This window comes from Geotrypetes seraphini, chromosome 6 (genome assembly GCF_902459505.1).
Source record: "Geotrypetes seraphini chromosome 6, aGeoSer1.1, whole genome shotgun sequence".
Classification (NCBI taxonomy): domain Eukaryota; kingdom Metazoa; phylum Chordata; class Amphibia; order Gymnophiona; family Dermophiidae; genus Geotrypetes; species Geotrypetes seraphini.
In genome coordinates this window covers 227,080,504-227,105,173 of record NC_047089.1, presented here as the reverse complement: position 1 = coordinate 227,105,173, position 24,670 = coordinate 227,080,504, and the positions used below count along the sequence as shown (strand labels likewise).

General features: G+C 45.6%; 1 protein-coding gene across 1 annotated transcript in view; it reads right to left on the bottom strand.

Annotated features, from left to right (window-relative positions):
* Positions 1 to 16,552, bottom strand: part of DYNLT3 (dynein light chain Tctex-type 3) — a 46,260-nt gene extending 29,708 nt beyond the window's left edge. Inside the window, exons 1-3 of the mRNA XM_033948354.1 lie at positions 16,200 to 16,552; positions 8,713 to 8,754; positions 302 to 425 (exon numbers count right to left, since the gene is read on the bottom strand). Coding sequence (XP_033804245.1) covers positions 302 to 425; positions 8,713 to 8,754; positions 16,200 to 16,226 — 193 coding nt within the window. The 5' untranslated portion in view covers positions 16,227 to 16,552. The remainder of the gene's footprint in view (positions 1 to 301; positions 426 to 8,712; positions 8,755 to 16,199) is intronic.
* Between the last annotated feature and the right edge of the window lie 8,118 nt (positions 16,553 to 24,670).

Sequence of the window (24,670 nt, the reverse complement as noted above, 5' to 3'; positions counted from 1 at the left end):
ACTTTAAAATCATAAGTGTTCGAGGCTTGTGTGGTTAAGGCAGACCTTACAGAAATGGGGCAGGAGCAGGGGCTTGGATAACGACAAAACTCGCGGGAAAGGGGTGTGGAAATTGAGTTCCTGAAGGACGGGGACAAATTAGTCCCCTTGTCATTCTCTAATGGGAAGCTTGCACTACTACTTCTACCCATGCTGCACCCCTTCTAAGGATAAATGGAGGACTTTGGCCAATCAAAGCTTTTCAAGAGCACTGCAAGCACTAGAAATTTAATTTAGTATTAAAAAAAAGATTTGTACTTACCAATGTACTTGTACATTTTTCCTAGTTTGACAAGATGTGTGAGACACTGCTCTACTACCGCTGCCATCCACTGATTGATCTTGCTTTGATCATAGCTTAAACCACCCAAGATGACATCAACACACTGGAAAATAAAGCACAGATGAATAGCAACATCTGGTTAATTTAACAATGAGAGAATTTGCCATTCTGACCCATTTTAAACTCACTTTATACCTACCAGAGACCTATTGGTTTCTATACAAATATTTCTGCTGATCAGTCACTTTCTAGGTCTTAATTAAATAACTAATTATTTCAACTCCTGTTAAAACATTGGTTTGCTGACCTGCTTACTCTAATACACCCACCCTCTGCACATCTGGTGAGTGAATATCCAACACCCTGCACTTGCTTCTGATCTTAAGATCATCATCCTAGAACCTTTGAAGGACAGCCTTGAGCTGCTGCCAGTCTTGAGCCACAGCAGCAGCTGAAGTCATTTCAAGAAACAAAACAGTGGAAGAATAAGGCACTTTTCGGACCAGCCTCCTTACTTTAGCTCAGGATAGCAGAAGCCAAAACAGGGGACTGTTAGTGTGACCAACCAAGAGAGAAAAAAGAAGTACCACTGGAGGCTAGGAGAAGGGGAGATAGAATTCAGAAGGGAGAAAAGAAATGTTTTTCTCCATTATTGTATAAATTACCAAAACACTGCTTTTGCAGTAATATTCACTAATAAATGTTTTCTGCACTACATTTTTTTACTGTTAGGAAAAATCTATCGAGGGCTGGATTCTCAAAACTCGCCAGTAAAATCCGGTGAGTTGATATAGCGCCAAAGTGAAAGCAATTTGACTTTTAAAGCGATTCTCAGCATTAGAGTATGCAAATTATATGCACGCTATTTGTGCAGAGAATCGCTGGTAAAGGAGGGGGAGGGAGAAACTGTGCCTGGAGATTGCTCAAAAGAGTAAATCACTAGGTACAGCTCCTTCTTCTTGTCAAAGCTGATCTCCCTGCACCAATCAACTGAGCTGCAGGTCTTCCCAAGTCCTGCTGGCTCAGCTGATTGACCAGCAGAGAAAGCAGCAGAAGGGAAAGTTCCCCCCTCTCCTGCCAATGCACACCCCCCTCCCACTCTGTACTAGATCGGCAGGAGGGATGCCTATTTCCTCCTGCCTCGGTTGCCGCTGCCCGGACCTGCCCAGAACCCCCCTCTCCCCCACTTTGGCAGGAAGGATGTCCACTCCTTCCTCCCAGCAGGCCGCTGGGGTTCCCCGACAACCCCCTCCCCCCCACCCACATCTTCAGGGTAAAAAGACTCTGCAGCCTCCGGGGGTCTCCTGTCCGCCCCCCCCCCCCCAACAACTCCAGTAGAACAGCCAGAGAGATGCCCATTCCTTCCCGCTGGCAGGCCCACCTCTTCAAAATGGTAGGTCTTCCCCTTCCTGGTGCATCCTGGGATGAAATGAGAGAGGTCTAAGGCCCCACCTATGGGAAGGGCCTTAGGCGCCTGGGCCAATCAGGGCCTTAGATACCTTCCCGGTGCACCCTTGCACTGGGGAGGAGTCTAAGGCATTGATTGGAGGGGCCTTAAGCGCCTGAGCCAATCAGGGCCTTAGACCCCTCTCAATGCATGCCAGGATGCACCGGAAAGGGAAAGGCCCACCATTTTGAAGAGGCAGGCCTGCCAGCAGTAGGAAGTGTCCATCCCGTTTGCTGATCTTTCTATAATGATGTGGGGGGTATCATTCAGGCAGGAGGGAATGGGCATCCCTCCTGCCGATTTCAGGTGTGGTGATGGTGGTGGGGGGATCATTCAGGCAGGACAAAGTGGGCATCCTTCCTGCCAATTGAGGTGGGTGTCTTCTGCCTGCTGCAAGAGGCTGAACTGATCGCAGCAGGGGAATTTCCCTCGATCAGCTGAGCCAGCAGGACTCCCCAAAGTTGTGGTTTGGGGAATCCTGCCGGCTCAGCTGATTGGGAGAAATTCCCCTGCCACGATCAGCTGATGGTAAGCTGCAGTCTAATGTCAGGATCCCTCAGCAAAGATAGGCAGCTGAAATGTAGAACAGGGTTTTCCAGCCTACATTTTAGCCACCTAACTTTGCATGAATCAGGCGCAATTCTCTAACCGGCGATATCACAAGAATGACACGCAATTGGTGGCCATCAACATGGGCGCCGGTTAAAAAATCCAGGGGTCAGTGTATCCACTTATTCTCAATGACACGTATTTATTGCTATATTTTTATATAAGCGAATGTGTGGCTCTTAAGCTCTACTCGCTGTTAACAGTGAATTAAACCACACATGCAAGAGGTCCTCTGTCATAGTTGTGAAAAGCTACAGTATTGTGATTAATATTATGCATCTATCAACTTAGAAAGCAGCAAGTGCAAAACTGTCTAGAGCAACAGATTTTATGTATTTAAAAAGCTGTATATTTGAACTGAAGATGGGCTAAACCTTCTCCATAGTGAATAAAATCAGAACTTGTTTTTTTAATTCTGTTACAGCAGAATTAATCTTGCTTCAAGGAATGTGGGGGGGGGGGGGGGGACGACGACAAGGCATTGGTTTAGATATAAAGCACAGTTACTTACCGTAACAGGTGTTATCCAGGGACAGCAGGCAGATATTCTTGACTGATGGGTGACGGCACCGACGGAGCCCCGGTACGGACAATTTTAGAGTGATCTCACTCTAAGAACTTTTAGAAAGTTCTAGCTCGGCCGCACCGCGCACGCGCGAGTGCCTTCCCGCCCGACAGAGGCGCGCGGTCCCTCAGTTAGTATAAGCCAGCTAAGAAGCCAACCCGGGGAGGTGGGTGGGACGCAAGAATATCTGCCTGCTGTCCCTGGATAACACCTGTTACGGTAAGTAACTGTGCTTTATCCCAGGACAAGCAGGCAGCTATTCTTGACTGATGGGTGACCTCCAAGCTAACAAAAAGAGGGATGGAGGGAAGGTTGGCCATTAGGAAAACAAATTTTGCAAAACAGATTGGCCGAAGTGACCATCCCTTCTGGAGAATGTATCCAGACAATAATGAGATGTAAAAGTGTGAACTGAGGACCAAGTAGCAGCCTTGCAGATTTCCTCAATAGGAGTGGAACGGAGGAAAGCTACAGATGCTGCCATTGCTCTGACTTTATGGGCTGTGACAGAACCTTCCAGTGTCAGTCCGGTCTGAGCATAACAGAATGAAATGCACGCTGCAAGCCAATTAGACAACGTACGTTTAGAAACAGGACGTCCCAATTTATTCGGATCAAAGGACAGAAAGAGTTGGGGAACTGATCTGTGGGGTTTCGTACGCTCCAGATAGTAAGCAAGAGCCCTTTTACAATCCAAAGTATGCAGAGCTTGTTCCCCAGAATGAGAATGAGGTTTTGGAAAGAAAACAGGTAAAACAATGGATTGGTTGAGATGAAATTCAGAAACAACCTTGGGGAGAAACTTTGGATGTGTACGCAGAACCACCTTGTCATGGTGAAAAACCGTAAAAGGTGGATCTGCAACCAGTGCATGAAGCTCACTGACCCTCCTGGCAGAGGTAATGGCAATAAGAAAAAGTACCTTCCAAGTGAGAAATTTGAAAGGAGAGGTAGCTAAAGGTTCAAATGGAGGTTTCATTAAAGCGGAAAGAACCACATTGAGATCCCAGATAACCGGAGGGGCTTTAAGAGGTGGTTTCACATTGAAAAGCCCACGCATGAACCTGGATACCAGGGGATGAGCTGAAAGAAGTTTTCCATGGACTGGCTCATGAAAAGCTGCAATGGCACTGAGGTGGACCCTGATGGAAGAGGACTTCAGGCCAGAATCAGACAAAGAAAGAAGATAATCCAACAACGTCTCCACCGCTAGGGAAGTGGGATCAAGATGATGAAGAAGACACCAGGAAGAAAACCTCGTCCACTTTTGATGGTAACATTGTAGAGTGGCTGGTTTCCTGGAGGCATCCAGAATGGAACGAACGGGCTGAGACAAAAGAGTATCAGTCGAGTTCAGCCCGAGAGATACCAAGCCATCAGGTGTAGAGACTGGAGGTTGGGATGCAGAAGGGTTCCCTGCTGTTGCGTAAGCAGAGAAGGAAACAGAGGAAGAAGAAAAGGTTCCCTGGAACTGAGTTGAAGTAGAAGGGAGAACCAATGTTGCCTGGGCCACCTCGGAGCAATCAGAATCATGGTGGCTCGTTCCCTCTTGAGCTTGAACAAGGTTCTCAACATGAGAGGTAGAGGAGGGAAGGCGTACAGGAACAGATTCGACCAGTCGAGGAGAAAAGCATCTGCTGTGAGACGGTGTGGAGAGTAAAGTCTTGAGCAGAAACGGGGCAGCTGGTGATTGTGAGGAGCTGCAAAGAGGTCTATCTGAGGAGTGCCCCATTGAGTGAAGATAGACTGTAGAGTTACAGGGTCGAGTGTCCACTCGTGAGGCTGGAGAATTCTGCTGAGTTTGTCCGCTAATGAATTCTGTTTCCCCTGAATGTAAATAGCTTTCAGGAAGAGATGATGATCTATGGCCCAATTCCAGATCTTCTGGGCTTCCTGGCATAACAGGCGAGAGCCTGTCCCACCCTGTTTGTTGATGTAGTACATCGCAACCTGATTGTCTGTGCACAACAGAAGGACCTGAGGAAAGAGAAGGTGTTGAAAGGCCTTGAGGGCGTAAAACATCGCTCTGAGTTCCAGGAAATTGATTTGATGCTTCTTTTCCTGGGCTGACCAAAGACCCTGAGTCTGGAACTCGTTCAAGTGAGCTCCCCATGCGTACAGAGAGGCGTCGGTGGTGATGACTAGTTGATGAGGAGGCTGATGGAACAGAAGACCTCTGGATAGATTTGAGGATACCAACCACCATTGCAGAGACTGACGAAGAGATGATGTCACAGATATGTGTCGTGAGCAAGAGTCCGACGCTTGGGACCACTGGGTCGCAAGGGTCCATTGAGGAGTGCGCAGGTGAAGACGGGCATGAGGTGTGACATGAACTGTGGATGCCATGTGTCCCAAGAGCACCATCATTTGTCTTGCTGAGATGGACGGCAGAGGAAGTACCTGGTGACATAGAGACTGAAGGGTCTGAAGCCGATTGGATGGCAGGAAAGCTCTCATGAGGAGTGTGTCCAGGATCGCTCCAATGAATTGAAGTCTCTGAGTGGGAATGATATGAGATTTGGGTAGATTGATCTCGAATCCCAGAAGTTGCAGAAACTGGATGGTTTGGTTGGTGGCCAGAAGGACCGCTTGGGCAGAAGTGTCTTTGATCAACCAATCGTCCAGGTAAGGAAATACCTGCAGGTGGTGAGAGCGCAGAAAAGCCGCCACCACAATGAGACATTTGGTGAATACCCTTGGAGATGAGGCAAGACCGAAGGGCAGCACCTTGTACTGGTAATGACAATGATTGATCATGAATCGGAGATATGGTCTTGAGGTTACATTGATCGGTATGTGAGTGTAAGCCTCTTTGAGATCGAGGGAGCATAGCCAGTCGTTTTGATTTAGAAGGGGATAAAGTATGGCTAAAGAAAGCATCTTGAATTTTTCTTTTACTAGATGAATGTTGAGATCGCGAAGGTCCAGGATGGGTCTGAGATCTCCTGTCTTTTTGGGAACTAGAAAGTAACGGGAGTAGAATCCCTGCCCCTTTTGATCTAGAGGAACTTCCTCTATAGCGTTCAGAAGGAGGAGGGATTGGACCTCCTGAATAAGGAGGGCTGATTGAGGACTGTTCAAAGCAGACTCTTTTGGCAGGCTTTGAGGTGGGAGAGTCTGAAAGTTGAGAGAGTAGCCGTGGCGGATGATGTTGAGGACCCATTGGTCCGAAGTGATTACTTCCCACCGGCTGAAGAACAGAGAAAGTCGACCTCCTATTGGTTGAGGCAGGAGAACAGGAACAGGGATACTGGCTATACTGCGGAGAATGAAGTCAAAAGGGCTGTGACTTCTGCTGAGGAGGTTGTTTCGCAGGTTGCTGCTGTTGCTGCTGTCGGGGAGGCTGACGTTGCTGTTGCCTCTGACGTCGAGGTTGTTGAGCAGTGGTAGGCAATGGACGGGCTGTGAAACGGCGTTGATAAGCCGATTGCTGCCTGTATGGTCTCGGTGGAGGAGGCTTCTTTTTATTCTTGAGCAGGGTATCCCAGCGCGTCTCATGAGCCGAGAGCTTTTGGGTGGTAGAGTCCATGGAATCCCCAAAGAGCTCATCCCCTAGGCATGGGGCGTTGGCTAACCGATCTTGATGGTTAACATCAAGCTCGGATACCCGAAGCCAGGCCAAACGGCGCATAGCCACCGACATAGCTGTCGCTCTGGATGTAAGTTCAAAGGTGTCATATATGGACCTAACCATAAACTTACGAAGTTGGAATAGAGACGACAAGCAGGAGTGAAAAGATGGATGTTTTCTTGAAGGAAGATACTTCTCGAAGGAAGCCATGGTGGTAAGGAGATGCTTTAAATAAAAAGAAAAATGAAAAGCATAATTACTAGCTCTATTTGCTAACATAGCGTTTTGGTAGAGCCTCTTACCGAATTTATCCATGGCCCTTCCTTCTCTGCCAGGAGGGACAGATGCATATACACTGGCTCCTGAAGTCTTTTTAAGGGTGGATTCGACAAATAAGGATTCGTGTGGAAGTTGAGGCTTGTCGAACCCAGGAATGGGAATTACCTTGTATAGAGAATCCAGTTTACGTGGGGCCCCTGGAACAGTTAAAGGAGTCTCTAAATTTTTATAGAAAGTTTCCCTCAAGATGTCATGAAGGGGAAGCTTCAAAAATTCCTTTGGAGGCTGATCAAAATCAAGGGCATCCAAAAAAGCTTTAGACTTTTTGGATTCAGCCTCCAAAGGAATGGACAAAGACTCACACATCTCTTTCAAGAAATTGGAGAAAGAGGAAGTGGTCTGCTTGGAGGATGGGTCAGGGAGAGCCGAATCCTCCTCCTCTGAGGAACATTCTCCTTCAGAAAGAAAGGGTTCCTCTGAGTCCCCCCACAGATCAGGGTCTCTGACATGGGAAGAATGGTCCCGAGACTCAGGTGTCGATGTTTGCATGTGTCGGGTTTTGCGTACCGACTTACCCGACCTCATCGATACCGAGTCAGGCGATGTTATCGGTCGCACCGGTGCCGAAGTCTGTACCGATTGATGGTGAGCTGTCGGCTCCGGTGCAAGGACTGGCATCGATACCGATGAAGTTAGGTGAAGCGGTACCGAGACAGTAGAAGCAGGTAAGACAGGTTCGACAACCGGTACCGACACGGGTTGATGTACAACCGGTACCGATGGCTCGGTGCGGACTGGCACCGGAAGGTTCGGTGTCATTATAGCAGGAAGGAGTCGTTCTAATTGCTCCTTAAGCTGCACATGAAGGATGGCCGTAATGCGGTCATCGAGGGATGGCACCGGTACCGCTTTTTTCTTCTGCGGTACCTGCGGTGCCGCTCTACGCCCCGGAGATGAGGAGCCCGATGTCGAGGGACTCACCTCAATAGGGGCGGAGCGCTTCCGCTGGCGTCTAACCGGCGGCAGGACTGGGCTCACTGCACTCGAGGCCGGAAGACGTTCCAGCGGGGAAGGCTTCTTAGCCGGCTTACCTGACTGTTGGGATGCCGGTGTGGAATCACGCGGCGTCGAAGACGAGGGTGCCGACTGAAGCGGTGCCGAAGCCGGAGTCGAAGGAACGGGGTCGGACATCTCGGCACCGAATAACAAACGCTGTTGAATTAAGCGATTTTTTAATGTTCTTTTCTTTAAAGTAGCACAGCGGGTGCAAGAAGAGGCCTGATGCTCAGGACCCAAACACTGCAAGCACCAGTTGTGTGGGTCCGTGAGAGATATAGGCCTAGCACACCGCTGGCACTTTTTAAAACCCGGTTGAGGGGGCATGAAAGGGAAAACGGCTTCCGCCAAATCGAAGGCCGAGGCTTCGATGGTGGCAGAAGGCCCCGCCGGGGAAAAACCGAAATTGAAGAAAAAAGAAGTTTTTTTTTTTTTTTTTTTTTTTTTTTTTACCAAAATAAAAGTAAAGTAATAAAAGAAAGTAATAAAGTCAAAAGTTTACGCGAGCGGGAAGGCAAGTTATAAAAAAATTTCAACAGCCGTTGAAAACGCGTCTTCTTAGCTCCGCGGAAACTAAGAAACTGAGGGACCGCGCGCCTCTGTCGGGCGGGAAGGCACTCGCGCAGTGCGCGGTGCGGCCGAGCTAGAACTTTCTAAAAGTTCTTAGAGTGAGATCACTCTAAAATTGTCCGTACCGGGGCTCCGTCGGTGCCGTCACCCATCAGTCAAGAATAGCTGCCTGCTTGTCCTGGGATAAGAAAGGATTTATTTTAGTGGCATTTCCTTCAGTGAATCTCTGTACAGTTCCAGAAAAAAAAAAATGCTCACATAAAGATGTTCTAAGATGATAAATCGCTTACCTCCTTCACAATGCTGCTGGCCTCTTCAGCATTAAAGCCCACCTGCAACAAAGACATTCAACTGAAAATTTAGTTGCTTCCTTAATAAAATACAATTGCTGCTTCTTTATCCAAAGGTTTGAGGATTTCCCAATGAATTTATCAACTAAGGACCCCACAATTTTATTCCATTTTCTATGTCTCCCCATTCTGATAATTTTCTAAATTCAACCATGAGTCATAAGAACATAAGAATAGTCTTACTGGGTCAGACCAAAGATCCATCAAGCCCAGTAGCCCATTCTCACGATGGCCAATCCAGGTCACTAGTACCTGGCCAAAACCCAAAGAGTAGCAGATCTAGGGCAAGCAGAGGCTTGCCCCATGTCTTTCTCAATAATAGACAATGGACTTTTCCTCCAGGAAACCTGTCCAAACCCTTCTTAAAACCAGCAATGCTATCTGCTCTTACCACAACCACTGGCAATGAATTTCAGGGCTTAACTATTCTCTGAATGAAAAAATATTTTCTCCTATTGATTTTAAAAGTATTTCACTGTAACTTCATCGAGTGTCACCTAGTCTTTGTAATTTTTGATGGAGTGAAAAATTGATCAATTACTACACTCAGGATTTTGTAGACTTCAATCATATCTCCCCCTCAGCCTTCTCTTTTCCATCTGAAGAGTCCTAACCTTTTTAGTCTTTCCTCACATGAGAGGAGTTCCATCCCCTTTATCATCTCGCTTCTTCTTTGAACCTTTTCTAGTGCCACTGTATCTTTCTTGAGATAAGACCAGAATTGAACACAATACTCCAGGTGAGTTTCCAAGTTTATTCCATACTTGATAAACTGTCTATCAACTCGTATCTAGACGGTTTTTACAATACTAAAAATTCTTTAAAGAAACAAGCAAAATAGACAAAGCAAAAACAAGTCAAAAACAATAAATCCAAAATATAAATGATGCAAACAATTAAAAAGATAAAAAATAAACTGATACAAAAGTTACAGTATAAAAGGCACCATAATTTTGTTTCTATAAAGTCTTGGCTGTTGTCTAAACATTTTCTAAATATTTTTCCACCCCTGGTTACAGACTAATGTTTTTCAAGCAAGAACACTCCCTAGCTAGCTTGATTTCCGTGATATCCACCACTTATCTCCCCCCATGTTCCTCCCCGTGAACTTTGTTCATCAGGCAAGACCTTCTTATCTGTACGCTTCTCTTCCACTGCCAACTCCAGACTCCGTCCCTTCTTTCTTGCCGCACCGTATGCTTGGAACAGGCTGTCTGAATCAATATGTCATACTCCATCACTAGCAGTATTCAAATCCAAGCTAAAAGCCCCCTTTTATTGAAACTGCTTTCAACTCTTAATTCCCACTCACTGCTGCCTGATACCCCTAAGATTATTTCCTCTACCATAATCTCCCCAACCCTGAGATGTCCTGTCTAATTAGATTGTTAGCTCTTCTGTGCAGGGACTGTCTATTGTATGTAACATACAGCACTGCGTATGCCTTTCAGTGTTATAGAAATGATAAATAATAGTAATAATAATAAATCATGGGCAAGTTACTTAACCCTGTCCATTGCCCTAAGCACCATAGTTAGATTGTGAGCCTGCAGGAACAGATATGGAAAATACTTAAGAATTCCTGATGTACAATTTTCTACCACCCTGAACTTCTCCAAGATAAGGTGTTGGAAGTGGTTATCCTAGAAATCAGACTAGCTGTTTGGTACTTTAGGACTAGCTTGAGAAACCTTGCTATAGAGCAGTGACGCTTAACCTTTTTTGAGTCACAGACCTTTTTTTAAAAAAATTCTTTATGAAGTTTTCCAACTACAATTGTGCAACAAATGATTCACAAATAGGGATACTTAAAAACAAGCACAATGGAACTTACAGACAGACTTCAACCTATAATTATATTATCCCCACCCTCCCACCTGATATACAAGTAAAATAAAACCTTAATAAAACTGTTATTCATGAAATCCCTAAATCAACCCCTTTAAGAATCTGATGAAAGGTATGGACCCCTTTCTCCAGAAATATTCACATGAACACAACTTTGCATGCAGTGATTATAATGTACTTTATTTATCGAGATTTGATTGTCTTATACATATATGACATACACAAAGTATTTTTAAACTTTAAAGTAAACAATCTAAAAAAAAAAGAAAACACTCCTTTTTTGTGCAAAAAAGTAATGGCCACTCATAATTATGAAATACAATCCTCTTGTGCAAATTAAAAACAGATCTACTACATAGTAACATAGTAGATGACGGCAGATAAAGACCCGAATGATCCATCCAGTCTGCCCAACCTAATTCAATTTAATTTTTTTTTTTTTTTTTTTCTTCTTAGCTATTTCTGGGCAAGAATCCAAAGCTTTACCCGGTACTATGCTTGGGTTCCAACTGCCGAAATCTCTGTTAAGACTTACTCCAGCCCATCTACACCCTCCCAGCCATTGAAGCCCTCCCCTGCCCATCCTCCACCAAACGGCCATACACAGACACAGACCGTGCAAGTCTGCCCAGTAACTGGCCTTAGTTCAATATTTAATATTATTTTCCGATTCTAAATCTTCTGTGTTCATCCCACGCTTCTTTGAACTCAGTCACAGTTTTACTCTCCACCACCTCTCTCGGGAGCGCATTCCAGGCATCCACCACCCTCTCCGTAAAATAGAATTTCCTAACATTGCCCCTGAATCTACCACCCCTCAACCTCAAATTATGTCCTCTGGTTTTACCATTTTCCTTTCTCTGGAAAAGATTTTGTTCTACGTTAATACCCTTTAAGTATTTGAACGTCTGAATCATATCTCCCCTGTCTCTCCTTTCCTCTAGGGCAGGGGTGTCAAAGTCGGTCCTCGAGGGCCGCAATCCAGTCGGGTTTTCAGGATTTCCCCAATGAATATGCATGAGATCTATGTGCACGCACTGCTTTCAATGCATAGTCATTGGGGAAATCCTGAAAACCCGACCGGATTGCGGCCCTCGAGGACCGACTTTGACACCTGTGCTCTAGGGTATACATATTCAGGGCTTCCAGTCTCTCCTCATACGTCTTCTGGCGCAAGCCTCCTATCATTTTCGTCGACCTCCTCTGGACCGCCTCAAGTCTTCTTACGTCTTTCGCCAGATATGGTCTCCAAAACTGAACACAATACTCCAAGTGGGGCCTCACCAATGACCTGCACAGGGGCATCAACACCTTCTTCCTTCTACTGACTAATCCTCTCTTTATACAGCCCAGAATCCTTCTGGCAGCAGCCACTGCCTTGTCACACTGTTTTTTCGCCTTTAGATTTTCGGACACTATCACCCCAAGGTCCCTCTCCCCGTCCGTGCATATCAGCTTCTCTCCTCCCAGCATATACAGTTCCTTCCTATTATTAATCCCCAAATGCATTACTCTGCATTTCTTTGCATTGAATTTTAGTTGCCAGGCATTAGACCATTCCTCTAACTTTTGCAGATCCTTTTTCATATTCTTCACTCCCTCTTCGGTGTCTACTCTGTTACAAATCTTGGTATCATCTGCAAAAAGGCACACTTTTCCTTCTAACCCTTCAGCAATGTCACTTACATACATATTGAACAGGATTGGCCCCAGCACCGAACCTTGAGGGACTCCACTAGTCACCTTTCCTTCCTTCGAGCGACTTCCATTAATCACCACCCTCTGGCGTCTGTCCGACAGCCAGTTTCTGACCCAGTTCACCACTTTGGGTCCTAACTTCAGCCCTTCAAGTTTGTTCAACAGCCTCCTATGAGGAACTGTATCAAAGGCTTTGCTGAAATCCAAGTAAATTACATCTAGCATATGTCCTCGATCCAGCTCTCTGGTCACCCAATCAAAAAATTCAATCAGGTTCGTTTGGCACGATTTACCTTTTGTAAAGCCATGTTGCCTCGGATCCTGTAACCCATTAGATTCAAGGAAATACACTATCCTTTCTTTCAGCAACACTTCCATTATTTTTCCAACAACTGAAGTGAGGCTCACCGGCCTGTAGTTTCCTGTTTCATCCCTGTGACCACTTTTATGAATAGGGACCACATCCGCTCTCCTCCAATCCCCAGGAATCACTCCCGTCTCCAGAGATTTGTTGAACAAGTTTTTAATAGGACTCGCCAGAACCTCTCTGAGCTCCCTTAGTATCCTGGGATGGATCCCGTCTGGTCCCATCGCTTTGTCCACCTTCAGTTTTTCAAGTTGCTCATAAACACCCTCCTCCGTGAACGGCGCAGAATCTACTCCATTTTCTCGTTTTTCAGCGATAATCTCCTTTTTTGTATGGATTTTTGTGTCGTTTCACTTTCCGTTGCAATACTAAGAAATGAGTTGCTGATATTGCTTATGTTGCAGCCTTTACTACTATCACATCTTTTCTTTTGCCGGGGGTGGTCTCTATAATTGTCCTTCGTACATACACCACCTCCACCTTCTAGTTTAAATGCCTAGAAAAATATTGTCTAAATTTCTCTGCAAGGTTTCTTTTTCCTGCTGTAGTAATATGTAGCCCATCAGTGCAATATAGCTTCTTGTCCTTCCATGTATTTCCCCATCCTCCTATGTACCTGAAGCCTTCTTGATGACACCAGGCTCTGAGCAATCTATTAAAGTCCTCTGTGTTTTTCACTCTTTGCTCTCCTTTTCCATATGCAGGCAGTATTTCAGAAAAAGCTAAAGTCTTTACAAAAGGTTTCACGCCCTCACCAAGCTCCCGAAAAGCTTTCTGTGCTGCAAGTGTGGAGTTGTTGGCCAGGTCATTTGTTCCCAGATGGATAACAACATCAGTGTTAAAATCCTTAGTTTCTTCCTTAATTATAGTCAGTATTTGCCTGGAACTCCTGGTAGCTGAGGATCCTGGAAGACATTTCACTAATTTGGTCTCCTCGCCCTGTGTTCCAAGGTTAATGCCTCTGATGATGCCCCAACAGTAATAGTTTTCTGTTTTTGGCTTTTTTATTTGTACTTAGGGTGTGCTTGTTCTCTTGAGTTACCTTCATTGGTTCCAGTCCCACCTCCCTTCTGTTTTCCTGAGTATCGCAGTGCACTAGTGGAGCGAAGGAATTCTGTAGAGGTAATATTAGTGAAGGTGGATGTTTCTGTGTTACATGTCGCAGTCTTCCTGAGCCTACTATGACCCATTTATTCCTGGGCTGTTTTATTCTTTGAGGTAGAGGCGGTAAGTTGGTATGATTTTGTGGAGTGATGGAAGCTGCTTTAATTGTACTCAATTCCTGTTTAAGTTTGCAGAGCTCCTCCTTAATACTGGCAAGTTGAAGACAGATGGGGCAAGCCTTAAGCCTCCAAATAGTATGTCTTGGAATTAAAGCACCACAGTGATTGCATAGAATAAAGGTCATCTTGATTGGTTGTGAAGTGACTTGATTTGAGTAGTCCTGATTATATATGAATAGTAGTCCCTGGGGTTGGTGGGACTATAAGTAAGACTACTAGTAAGGCAGAAATATAGGCTCTATACCACCTAAAACACAGTATTTTAAACAAAACTGCAGGTTCTATCAGTGCTACCCTAAAACACAGGATTTATAACAGGATTTTCCCTACTTTAGTCACCCTGAGCCACAGGCACCAGAAATATAGGCTCTATACAACCTAAAACACAGTATTTTAAACAAAAATGCAGGAAGAGGAAATAAGATTTAACAGAGGAAAGAGAAGGATTTTTTTGTGCTTTTTTATATTTTTTTTTAGTAAGAAACAGGGAGGAGAAGAGAAATTAAGCAGATATAATGCTGAAAACCAGTCAAAAGAGCAGAATATGAAATGCTGAGTAACTTAGCTTTTAGATGTTTACAGGGCAGCCTTGTTCACAGCAACTACTACATCTACTCTGGTTATCTGTGAGAAAAATCAACAGTACTGGGCTGTATAGTGAATATAAATGTTAATTTTTACCTGACCCCAGATTAAGAACCCCTGCCATAGAGGATTAAAGAGGGGAAGGTTTGAGGGGAAATTACAGTGTGTGCTCTGTATAACAAACTGAAATGCCAGACAACACACTGGACATAGAAACTGTCACTGCAGAATTAGACATGCCTGTAACAAATATATTTAAAACATGTGATTTCTTTGGAGGAGAGGGATCTTATTTTATCTCCACCCCTTCTCCCCCCACACATACACTTTTACAAAACCGTAGCGCGGTTTTTCGTTGGAGCTGTTAATTACATTACATTACATTACGGATTTCTATTCCGCCTGTGCCTTGCGGTTCTAGGCGGATTACAATATAGAAAATATCTGGGACATTCCAGTATAATTACATTTCAGGATAGGAGTAAGTTACAGGAAAAGTGAAGAGTTATGATATTACAATTTCACAGAAGATATTACTTATTACAGAAGATAGTACATATAGCAGAAGATAATGCATTTTGCAGAGGTAATATATGTCAACTCGATCAGTTAAGTCGGGTGTAGTGTAGTAGAGTTACAGTACATTCTTGATCACAGACAAAGAGATAATATGGATGAGTGATTCCGAAGTCGTTGAATGGGAACTCATTGGGCGGTGGTTAGAGTGATGGGAGATATTTTTTGAACAGTAGTGTTTTTATTTCTTTGCGGAACTCTTTTATGTCTGTTGTTTTGGTCAGTAATTTAGAGATGTCAGAGTCTATTTTGGCTGCCTGTGTCACCAGGAGGTTGTCGGAAATGTCAAGCAAGAAGTGCAGTACAGTACTGAGAAAAATCCCTGTTGTGCCTGGGTTTCAGCAAGCTTGTCCCGCGAGGGAGCAAGGCCAGTGCCAGCTTCAGCGCCTCTGGCAATCCCCATGACTGTCAAGACCCATCTTCTGCCCCACCCTCTAACTTGACATCTTGTTACCTGGTAGCCGCGACCTAACTACACGCTATAGGCCAGATGCACTTCAAAACTTTTAATTTCTGTGTGCTTTATGAACGCCACTCCGTCTTTAACCGCTGAACGTGCAGTTTATTTATTCATTCCCCGGGTTACAATACAGCACATACACAAACCGATTCAGGTACAGTACAACAAATTGAACACGAAAAGCCTCCTAAAATTACAAAGAGGCTACCAGCGCCTCGCCTCAAAAAAACCTGTAAATTAAGTCACATAGTTCAGCATTTCTTCAACATTTTCTTAAAACTACTCAAACGTGTTTAATAGTGCATCACACGCCAAACCGCAGCGTGGCTGGGTCCAATTACCATCGGAGTACATATTCTGACAGCTCCGATGTTGGCACAATAGCTCTTGTCCGTCTGCGGCCTACGAGGAATAAAGCCCTTTCGGCGGCGATAACGCAACAACAAAATGATTTGGCAACCGGTGCAGGATCCCGACAGAGCGTCCGCCCTCGTGCTATACGCTGTATACCTCCCCCCCCCCCCCCGGAAAGGGCCGGTGACGGACCAGTGCCACGGGTTTTAGGTGTGGGGGGGGGAGAGGAAAGCGAGAGAAGTGCAGGGGTCGGTACCTCCTCATTCGGTGCCTGTTCCTCCATGTTTCCAAGAAGCCACCGATACGCATTCGCTCGCGACTCTTCCTGTCTCTCCGCGCGCGCTGTCACCGGCCCCGCCCCACCTACTCCTGCGTCGGGCGAGAGAACGCGCGGGCTGCCTCAGACGTCGAACTCTGCTCACAGCGCCTCCTGCGGGAGCCTGGGTTCATTGCACCCCTCCCCCACTTCTGGGTCTTTGCAGAGCTGTGCTGCTGCTCTTTGTCTTGTTGTTCCATCCAATGCGTCCGCCTCGGCGCTTTCCGGCAAGCCTCTCTCTAACACAAATCCGAAACTGTGGCCAGCCCTCGATTCTCAAACAGCATTGACTCTGTTTACATACAGCACTGGATCAAGGGTTTCAACTGCTTATTGTTCCAGAAACAATCAAAGGGTGTTGAACCCCTATTGCGCAAGCGTGGCAGTCGCCAATGGTCCTGATTTCTGCTGGGAGATTTTTCGTCAGTTCTGGTTTTACAGACTTGCTGCATTTATAATTTTTTTTTCTTTATGAAATCAAAGGTTGGGATACCACAATGCATTGGGTCTGGGTCTAAAATATGTTGAGATCTTGTCTTTTTAAGCCATATTAAAAAACAAACAAACAATACACCAGGCTTTTGGGGAGAAATAGTGTAAGGGCAAACTAGCTGCCCTAGCCAGACGAACCTCCAGCCTTTAGTCACATCCTAGATTTTGATTAAACCGATTAATCATAATCAATATTACCCCCTCATGAGGACACCGTAGTTTTATAGTAATTAAATATATTTTATATTAAAATATATTAGGGGTGTTCAATAATTTATCTACCTCAGTAGGAAAGAAAAAGAAGTTTTCAAAATGTTGTTCTTTTATTTGTCAATATAGACCCTGTTAGCTTCATCCACTTTTCCTGCAATGACTTTAACCCCTTTGAAAATAATTTTTCTGTTTGACCTTCAAAACCAGGACATCACAGCTTTCTTGATGTCTTCATCACTTGAAAACCACAGTCCATGGAGAGGAGATTTCTTAAAACTCAGAACAGGAAATAATGGGGTCCTTTTACTAAGGACCCCATTCTGTTCTGTCCAAACTATATCCCCAAGAACACCCACCCACAGAAAAGGGCTTATATGTAAACATGTCCAACTGCAAACATATGTACCAATGTATGCACATAGGAAGAATGTACCTGCTTTTATTAAATTTGTGTCAGAGCATAGTTTGGCAGGGGAGTTGTGAAGTACAAACATGTTTTATATATATATATTTTTTTAATGGGTATACTCCCAGAGTACTCACATTTACACTATCATCTGAGCAGGTATAAATTGTGTATTTCAGTTTGTTTTCAACTGGTGTTGGTTGTAGCAGTCTATTTTATTAAGGCAAATGGGTACCTTTACAAAACAGGTGCCTTTCTGGACTTCTCACATAGTCAAGCTGTTATAAAATATACTTGAATAATAACTAAGTCATGTGAATTATGCGGGTGGTTTGAAAATTTGGTAAAAAAGCAAGTTAAACAACATATTCTCCATCGAGGGCTATACACTTAGTCCGGCGAGTTTCCAGTTTTTTTGTCTCATAGGAAAAATAGCTTTCGAATAAACTGGAAATCACCAGATTAAATACATGGATGGAGACTACATTGTGTAACTTGCTTTTTTACCAAACTTTCCAAACCAGCCTTGTAAGTCCCAAATAAATAAATATCTTTCTAGTGCAATAGGTGTATCATCCTGGATGGATGGGTAATATCCCCATGCTCGCGAGTTGTGCAGAAGGAATCTATTCCATTTTTCGAATCCTTCCTTCACCTGAGGCTCATGAGCCATGCTGTAAAAACAAAGCAATTGAGATCTTCTATGAGAAAGAAGGTCCGGTTATACTCATAGTCTGAGACCTGCGCCCCTCTGATGACTCACTAGATCTGCATACTGTGGTCTGCTTGGCCAATCTGGAGCCATGAGAATGACTTTTCCCAGATGGCTTGAAATCCTGTGAAGTATCTGCCCTATCATGGGCTACAGAGGAAACACGTACAAAGCTCATTCTTTGGCCAAGCCTGGACCAGACAATCTAGTCCTGCGCTTCCAGGCTTGGATCTTCAACTAAAGAATCAGTTTATACCATTTTGATGCTTCTACAGCTTTAAAGGTAATGCACTCACAGGTTGGAATATCATTGCTAAGTTGATTGACAACCATCACAGATTTAATACAATGCAATATTTATATCCATCTAAAATGTTGAGCAGCTGATAAATTATATGTCTCCTTTAGTTCCTCAAACAATAGCCATCTATCTCCAGACATAAGGGGGCAAATTCTATAAACGGCGTTCCGTTTATAACCCATAGTAACTCAAAAGCAATCACTTAGATTTATTAACAGTGGGGTGAAAGGTTGCTGTCACCATATTCAGTGTGGCCCAGACACCAAGGATTCAGGCAGGTCCAAGGATCCTACAGAGAGCTGAGGGGAAGGTATAATTGTTTGCTCTTGGGTGGGGGGTGGGGGGGGGGGGGGGCAGAAAATAGGCCCTGTGGCAACAAAAGTGGAGGAACCCCCCAACAAAATGAACATTCCCTCTAACGATACGGAAACGACATGAAAAGAAAATATTCTGGCTGCCCAACTCTAGCACCAAGCTATCAGAGGAAAAGAGATCTTTTTCTCACAAAGACAAACAGGAGGATAATGACCAAGTCCCAGGAAGCGTGAATTACAAAACACATTGGCAATTCTACAAAGAAAGCACCAATATTTATGTGCCAAGAATGTGTATAAAATTACCAGAATACCTGCATATATGTGTGTAAATACCAATAGTCCAGCTACAGACTATTCTATAGAATGGTGCCTAAATGTGATGAAGGTGAGGATTACACAGGGGTGAATTACACAGGGGAGGAGGCTTGATAGAGCTTGAGCACAGCCAGTCAGAAATGGCTCCGCTCTGATTAAATCGCTTGTTCAGAGCTAACCATTAATTTTCAGCAGCATGTAACCAATCAGTGCTGCTGAAAATCACCAGATAGTGCCAAACTACAAACCGACTATATTTGGGGGTGTTCTGGAGCAGAGTTGCCATTTGGCTGGCTAAGTACCGAATCTCCCACCCACTGCCTGATCTAGAGCATTCTGCAGGCAGCAATGGCATAAGCAGAGACCTTGCTCAAGACTCTAAAGATGTCATATAGGACATCTGCTACATAATCAATCCCCATCAGAAGAAAGTGGGAGCTGCTGTCTGAGTCCGAAGTCCAGCTGAGTCTCGAGTGGTGTGTCCGGGTGACATATGATGCCACTGTTGCCGCTTTCAAAGCAAGCACTGCGGTCTCAAATTGCCTTTTGATGACAAAATCCAACCTGCAGTTCTGGAAATCTAACAGGACTAGTTCATCCTCTCTGGGAAAGGAGGTATGTTTGGTAACCTGTGCCACTAGAGAATCCACCTTTGACTGTTGAAATTCAGTATCCATTAGTAGAGCTTTACCAATCGTAAGGGGTCCTCAGGGACCACCCAATGGTCCGTTAACATCTTGGTGATTTCTGAAAGTGAAGGGAAGCATGTCACCTGCGCCTTGATGCTGTTCATAAGTGAGCACTGCATGGCAGAGGTCTGTGGGGGCTCCAGGTTCAGTTTTGGAAGGATTCAGTAATAATTATTTACGAAGCAGATGATTTAAACAGTTTGCACACAGTTCAGTCCTCTCCTAGGTCCAAGACGACCACCAGGTCATGGCCTAGACCTCCTACTTGAGATGCAGAATCTCCGAGCCCTGAGGACCCTGATTGAGAAAGCAGAGGCATGAGCTTTGAGCCCTCCTCCTCTGATTCCAGCTCAGACTGCGTTCCCTGTGTCTGCTCTTGGCTTTGCTGGGGTTTCCCTAGCAGCTTTCCAGGTAAGAGATTCTGACACCGCTGCCGCAGCAGCCCCCAAGGGGCTAGCTGGACCTTTGTAACTTAGAAATGCCTTATATATCATGTGGATGAATTCGGGAGTGAACCTTTTCCCAGGTTGCCCAGAGGGTTCTGGCATGGACTCCTGGAGCTCGGTCTGGTATTTGGCCACCATAAAGAGGGGTGCTTCGCTGGGGATGCAAACTCCCCCTTTTCTGGCTCCAACTTGGATTTTTGGTCTGGAAAATACACAATCTGAGCTTCCACTGCACCAGAGGGGTTAGAGGAGGTGAAGGCTGAGGCTCCTGCCCCCCCCCCCCCTTCACATGCCGCATGGCATGTGGAACAAGGACTACCCTTAGCCAGTCATACACAACAATTATGGCAGGAATCTAAAGTATCACCGCTCGAGGAGTCCATTGATACCTGTTTTGAGTCAAAATGAAGTGTTTGAGGCAGATGGAAGTTTTAAAAACAAAACAAGAAATCTAAGATGGCCGCCAAGATAGCAATTTTGGAGGCAAAATACAAACATTAAAACTTCAGGGAAGGAGGAATTGGAGGTGGGGGACCCTGTCCCTAACCTCAAAAACTTCTAAGACTCACTTCTAGAGAAACCCCCCCCCTCCCACGCACAATTTATTCCATAGACTGTATCAGTCTTACTCACTGTACCATGCTTGTGCTGGGAGCTGCCATAGGAAAACCTCTAACCAGAGTTATAAGACTACTGCCTCAGACAAGCGTGAATCCATCCTGATGGACTGTTTCTTCTGACTGCCATCCAAACCCCTCATGGGTCAGACCCCCACTGGGACCTGAGCAATGTTGGTGGGGGGGGAAGGGAGGAACACAGTTATCCTCTGATCCAAGTTAAATACTGCCACAGGGGCCACACAGCCTGCGCTCAAGCCCAATGCAGACAAAACCTGGGGCAAGCTGCTCCCAAGAGAATGGTCCCTGAAACACCAAACTGTAAGTACAGGCTAGCCACACAGAACTCCTCCAAAGCAGGTGCCTGCAGGCTTCAGACCTCTCCCTTGAGCGTCTGTGTCTTCTCACAGTCAGAGATGTCCCAGACAACCGAGAGCCTCTCCGCAGCACCAAAAACCTTGTGATCAGATCAAAGAAACCCAAAGGAAAAACAAAAGGAACATGAGCAGAACAGACAGGCTTCTGCAACTCAAGAGTGATGGGACGTGGAGAGAAGACAATGTAAATAAGGCTCTCTACACACCTCTCAGTTGAAGAGGGCAAAACCCAATCACTCAAGACTGCTGTTCCTAGTGCACTAGAACAGTGGTCTTCATTAATTTTTAAGCTAGGACCACTTTGGATTCTATTGAGCTGAATGACAGCTGCTAAATATTTTTGCAGGGGGGTAGGGACCACGACTCTATTGACATTCATCCTTACAGCTAGGGTTACCAGATTTTACATACCAGGCCTACCCAGTTTCATCCATCCCTGCCCTGTTCATCCACACCACGCCCCAGCCTCAACTCTAACCACACCCCCTTAGCCTGCTCGTCGTTCAGTCAGGGTATCCGTGCATGTGCAGATGCGACGTGATGACATCACGTGCATGCATTAAGTCACCGCGTTGCATCTGCGCATGTGCAGATGCCCCTCCCAACGCGGTCTGCTTTTCAAAACCCAAACAAAGTGCCGGGTTTTGAAAAGCTGTCCATATGCCTGGACATGCCCAGATAAATCTGGACGTCTGGTAGTCCTACTTACAGCCCACCTTCAGATTTCTTGGGAAGTATTCTCAGGATTATGACCATTTCTAAATGCCTTCTCTTGTCTTTTTAGAAATGCTTTCTCCTTCAAGCATGTGCTCATGCCCCCATCCAGTGGCTTAGCGGCACCCTTCTCCTGTCCCCATCCCCGTACCTTTTTAACTTTGGTGTCAGCTTTGGCACTCTCTGTGACATCACTTCCTAGGCGTGGATCCTGGAAGTGACATCAGAGAAAGCGCCAAAGCCGACACAAGCAGCAAATTGGTGGCTGCTTGCTCCAAAGTTAAAAAGGGAAGTGGGAAGGGAAGGGGCGAGCAAATGCGGTAGGGGGAGGAGTCAGAAGGAGGGGGGGTTCTGGTGCCCAAGGTAGACTGCCCCTCCTGCCCTCCTAACTCTGCCACTGTCCCCATCTACTTTCTCCTTTCTGTCCTGAGCCTGGTAGGAAGGCAGAGTAGCAGAAAATCCCCGCAAACAATTAGAAAGGCATTGAGGGCTGCTAAAGAGTTCTCTGGGGGCCGCCATTGGCCCCCAGGCCTTGCATTAAAGAACACTGCACTGCACAAGAAGAATATCCCCAAGACCAATACACAGAATGAAACACTGACATTAAAACTGAAATATTCCCAGCTATGAAATAGAAATAACAAAAGTGCATGCAGAAGTATTTGGCTAAATGATTCAGTCAAATAAACCACTTTCAGAGTCTCCATAACGCCAGATCGGCTTTTGCACTAGCAAGAGGAAAAATAAAACAAGATATTCAGCAGCATTGAAGGGACCAAACATAAAAACCCAGCACTAGTCAATAATAATAAAACCCTTAGCATGCATATTCACTTGAAACTCTGTGCGTTCGTGCCATCGCATGCGCAGTAGAGTAGAACTGCCCAGCAGGGAAGCGGGGCCGCAGTAGAGAGAAGACGCAGGGACAGGAAAGGGAAAGATGCAAAAGAGGTGAAACAGGGTCAGAGAGAGATGGTAGAGGGTGTGACAGTAACCGCCGAGTAGGGAAGCGTCCACTGAGATGGGCCGCAATGGAGAGAAGACACAGGGACCAGTGGCAGGGAATTATTATTGCCGCCAGATAACCTTTACAGAAAACTATAGCTAGATGTGGGGGAGGGGGTGATTTTAGAATGGGAAAAGTACTGATTGTGGGGAGAAGGGTAAAAGCATTATATGCTGAGAAGGGGAGCGGCAGATAGGGCCAGAAACAAAATCTCACTCCCTCAATGGAAGGGACAGGAAAGGGAAAGTTGGTAAAAGGGGTGAAACAGGGTCAGAGAGAGATAGTAGAGGGTGTGAAAGGGAGAGATGGAAATGGGGGGAGTGCAGATGTGCTAGTGATTCCCTGCAGGATTGGGGGTCTGGCTTACGGCCACCTTTCTGCCCCACCCGTGTCTCCAGTGAGCTGCTGATGACTGAAGCCTGGCTGGAGGAGGAACTGCAAGAGCTCCGCAGAGACAGGAGGAGCTGGATTTGGGGGAGGGAGTGGGAGAAGGGAGAGATGTTGGGCTCAAGTGAGGAAAGGAGAGAGAGAGAGACAGGGATGGTGTAAGGGAGGGAGGAAGAGATGTCAGATTTGGGAGATGGATGAGAAGGACAGAGGGGCTACAAGGGGGATAGGGAGAGATGGTAGGAGATATGGAGAGATAGACTTCAGTGAGGATGGAGGGGGCCTAAAGAGAGAGATGGCCTTGGGAAAGGACAGAGAGGACAGGAAAGGGAAAGATGGCAAAAGGGATGAAACAGGGTCAGAGCGAGATGGTAAAGGGTGTAAAAGAGGGAAAGGGAGAGATGGAAATGGTAGGACCGCTGCTGCTTTGGGGCACTGAGGGAGGAGGGGTTGGTACGTCAGGACCGCTGCTGCCGCCTCGGGTAAGTAATGGGGGTCCAGGAGGCTAGACCCACATGGAGGGAAAGGCCCTGTTTGGTGATAAATGCAGTGGAGGATCTATGAGAGCCAAAAGGGTACAGAGGACTAAGGAAATGGTGAAAGGTGAGGTGGTGGGACTGGGATCAGTAGGAGGCAGGATCCGGGCATGGTAGAGGCAGGGCATGGATGGGGTCAGGATCAGGGTATAGGTGGGGCTGTTCTAGCACCCGTTACTGTAACAAATGTAAAGGGCTAAAACACTAGTGTTAAGAACAAATTTCTTACCAAGCACCAAACTGTAACTAGTATCTCTGGGCAGCCTGAAACAGTCCAGTTCAAGGTCTCTAGATTCCCATACACCAATAACCAGTCATCATTGTGAAAATGTTTTATTTTATCAGTGCTGAGAGTCAGGAATTTAGCAAATGGATTCTCTGTCTGGAATACAAAACTTCACAGCATATCTTACACAATGTTACAAAACTGTGATTTCCATAAGTACACCCAGGAAAATACATATAAGGTTTGTGAGTGCATACATGTAATACTGATTAGTAATATACTTAATAACCTCACCTACTGTCTCTTGCTAATAATTATTCTTAAGACTGCCATACTGGGACAGACCGAAGGTCCATCAAATCCAGTATCCTGTTTCCAACAGTGGACAACCCAGGGTCCAGGTACCTAGCTAGATTCCAAATACTAAGACTGATTTTATGCTGCTTATCCTAGGAACATAAGAACATAAGAAGTTGCCTCCGCTGAGGCAGACCAGAGTCCATCTCGCCCAGCGGTCCGCTCCCGCGGCGGCCCATCAGGCCCATTGCCTGAGCAGTGGTCCCAGACTATCCCTAAAACTACCTCTACTCCTATCCCTCAATTCCTTTATCCTCTAGGAACCTATCCAAACCTTCTTTGAAGCCTTGTAACGTGCTC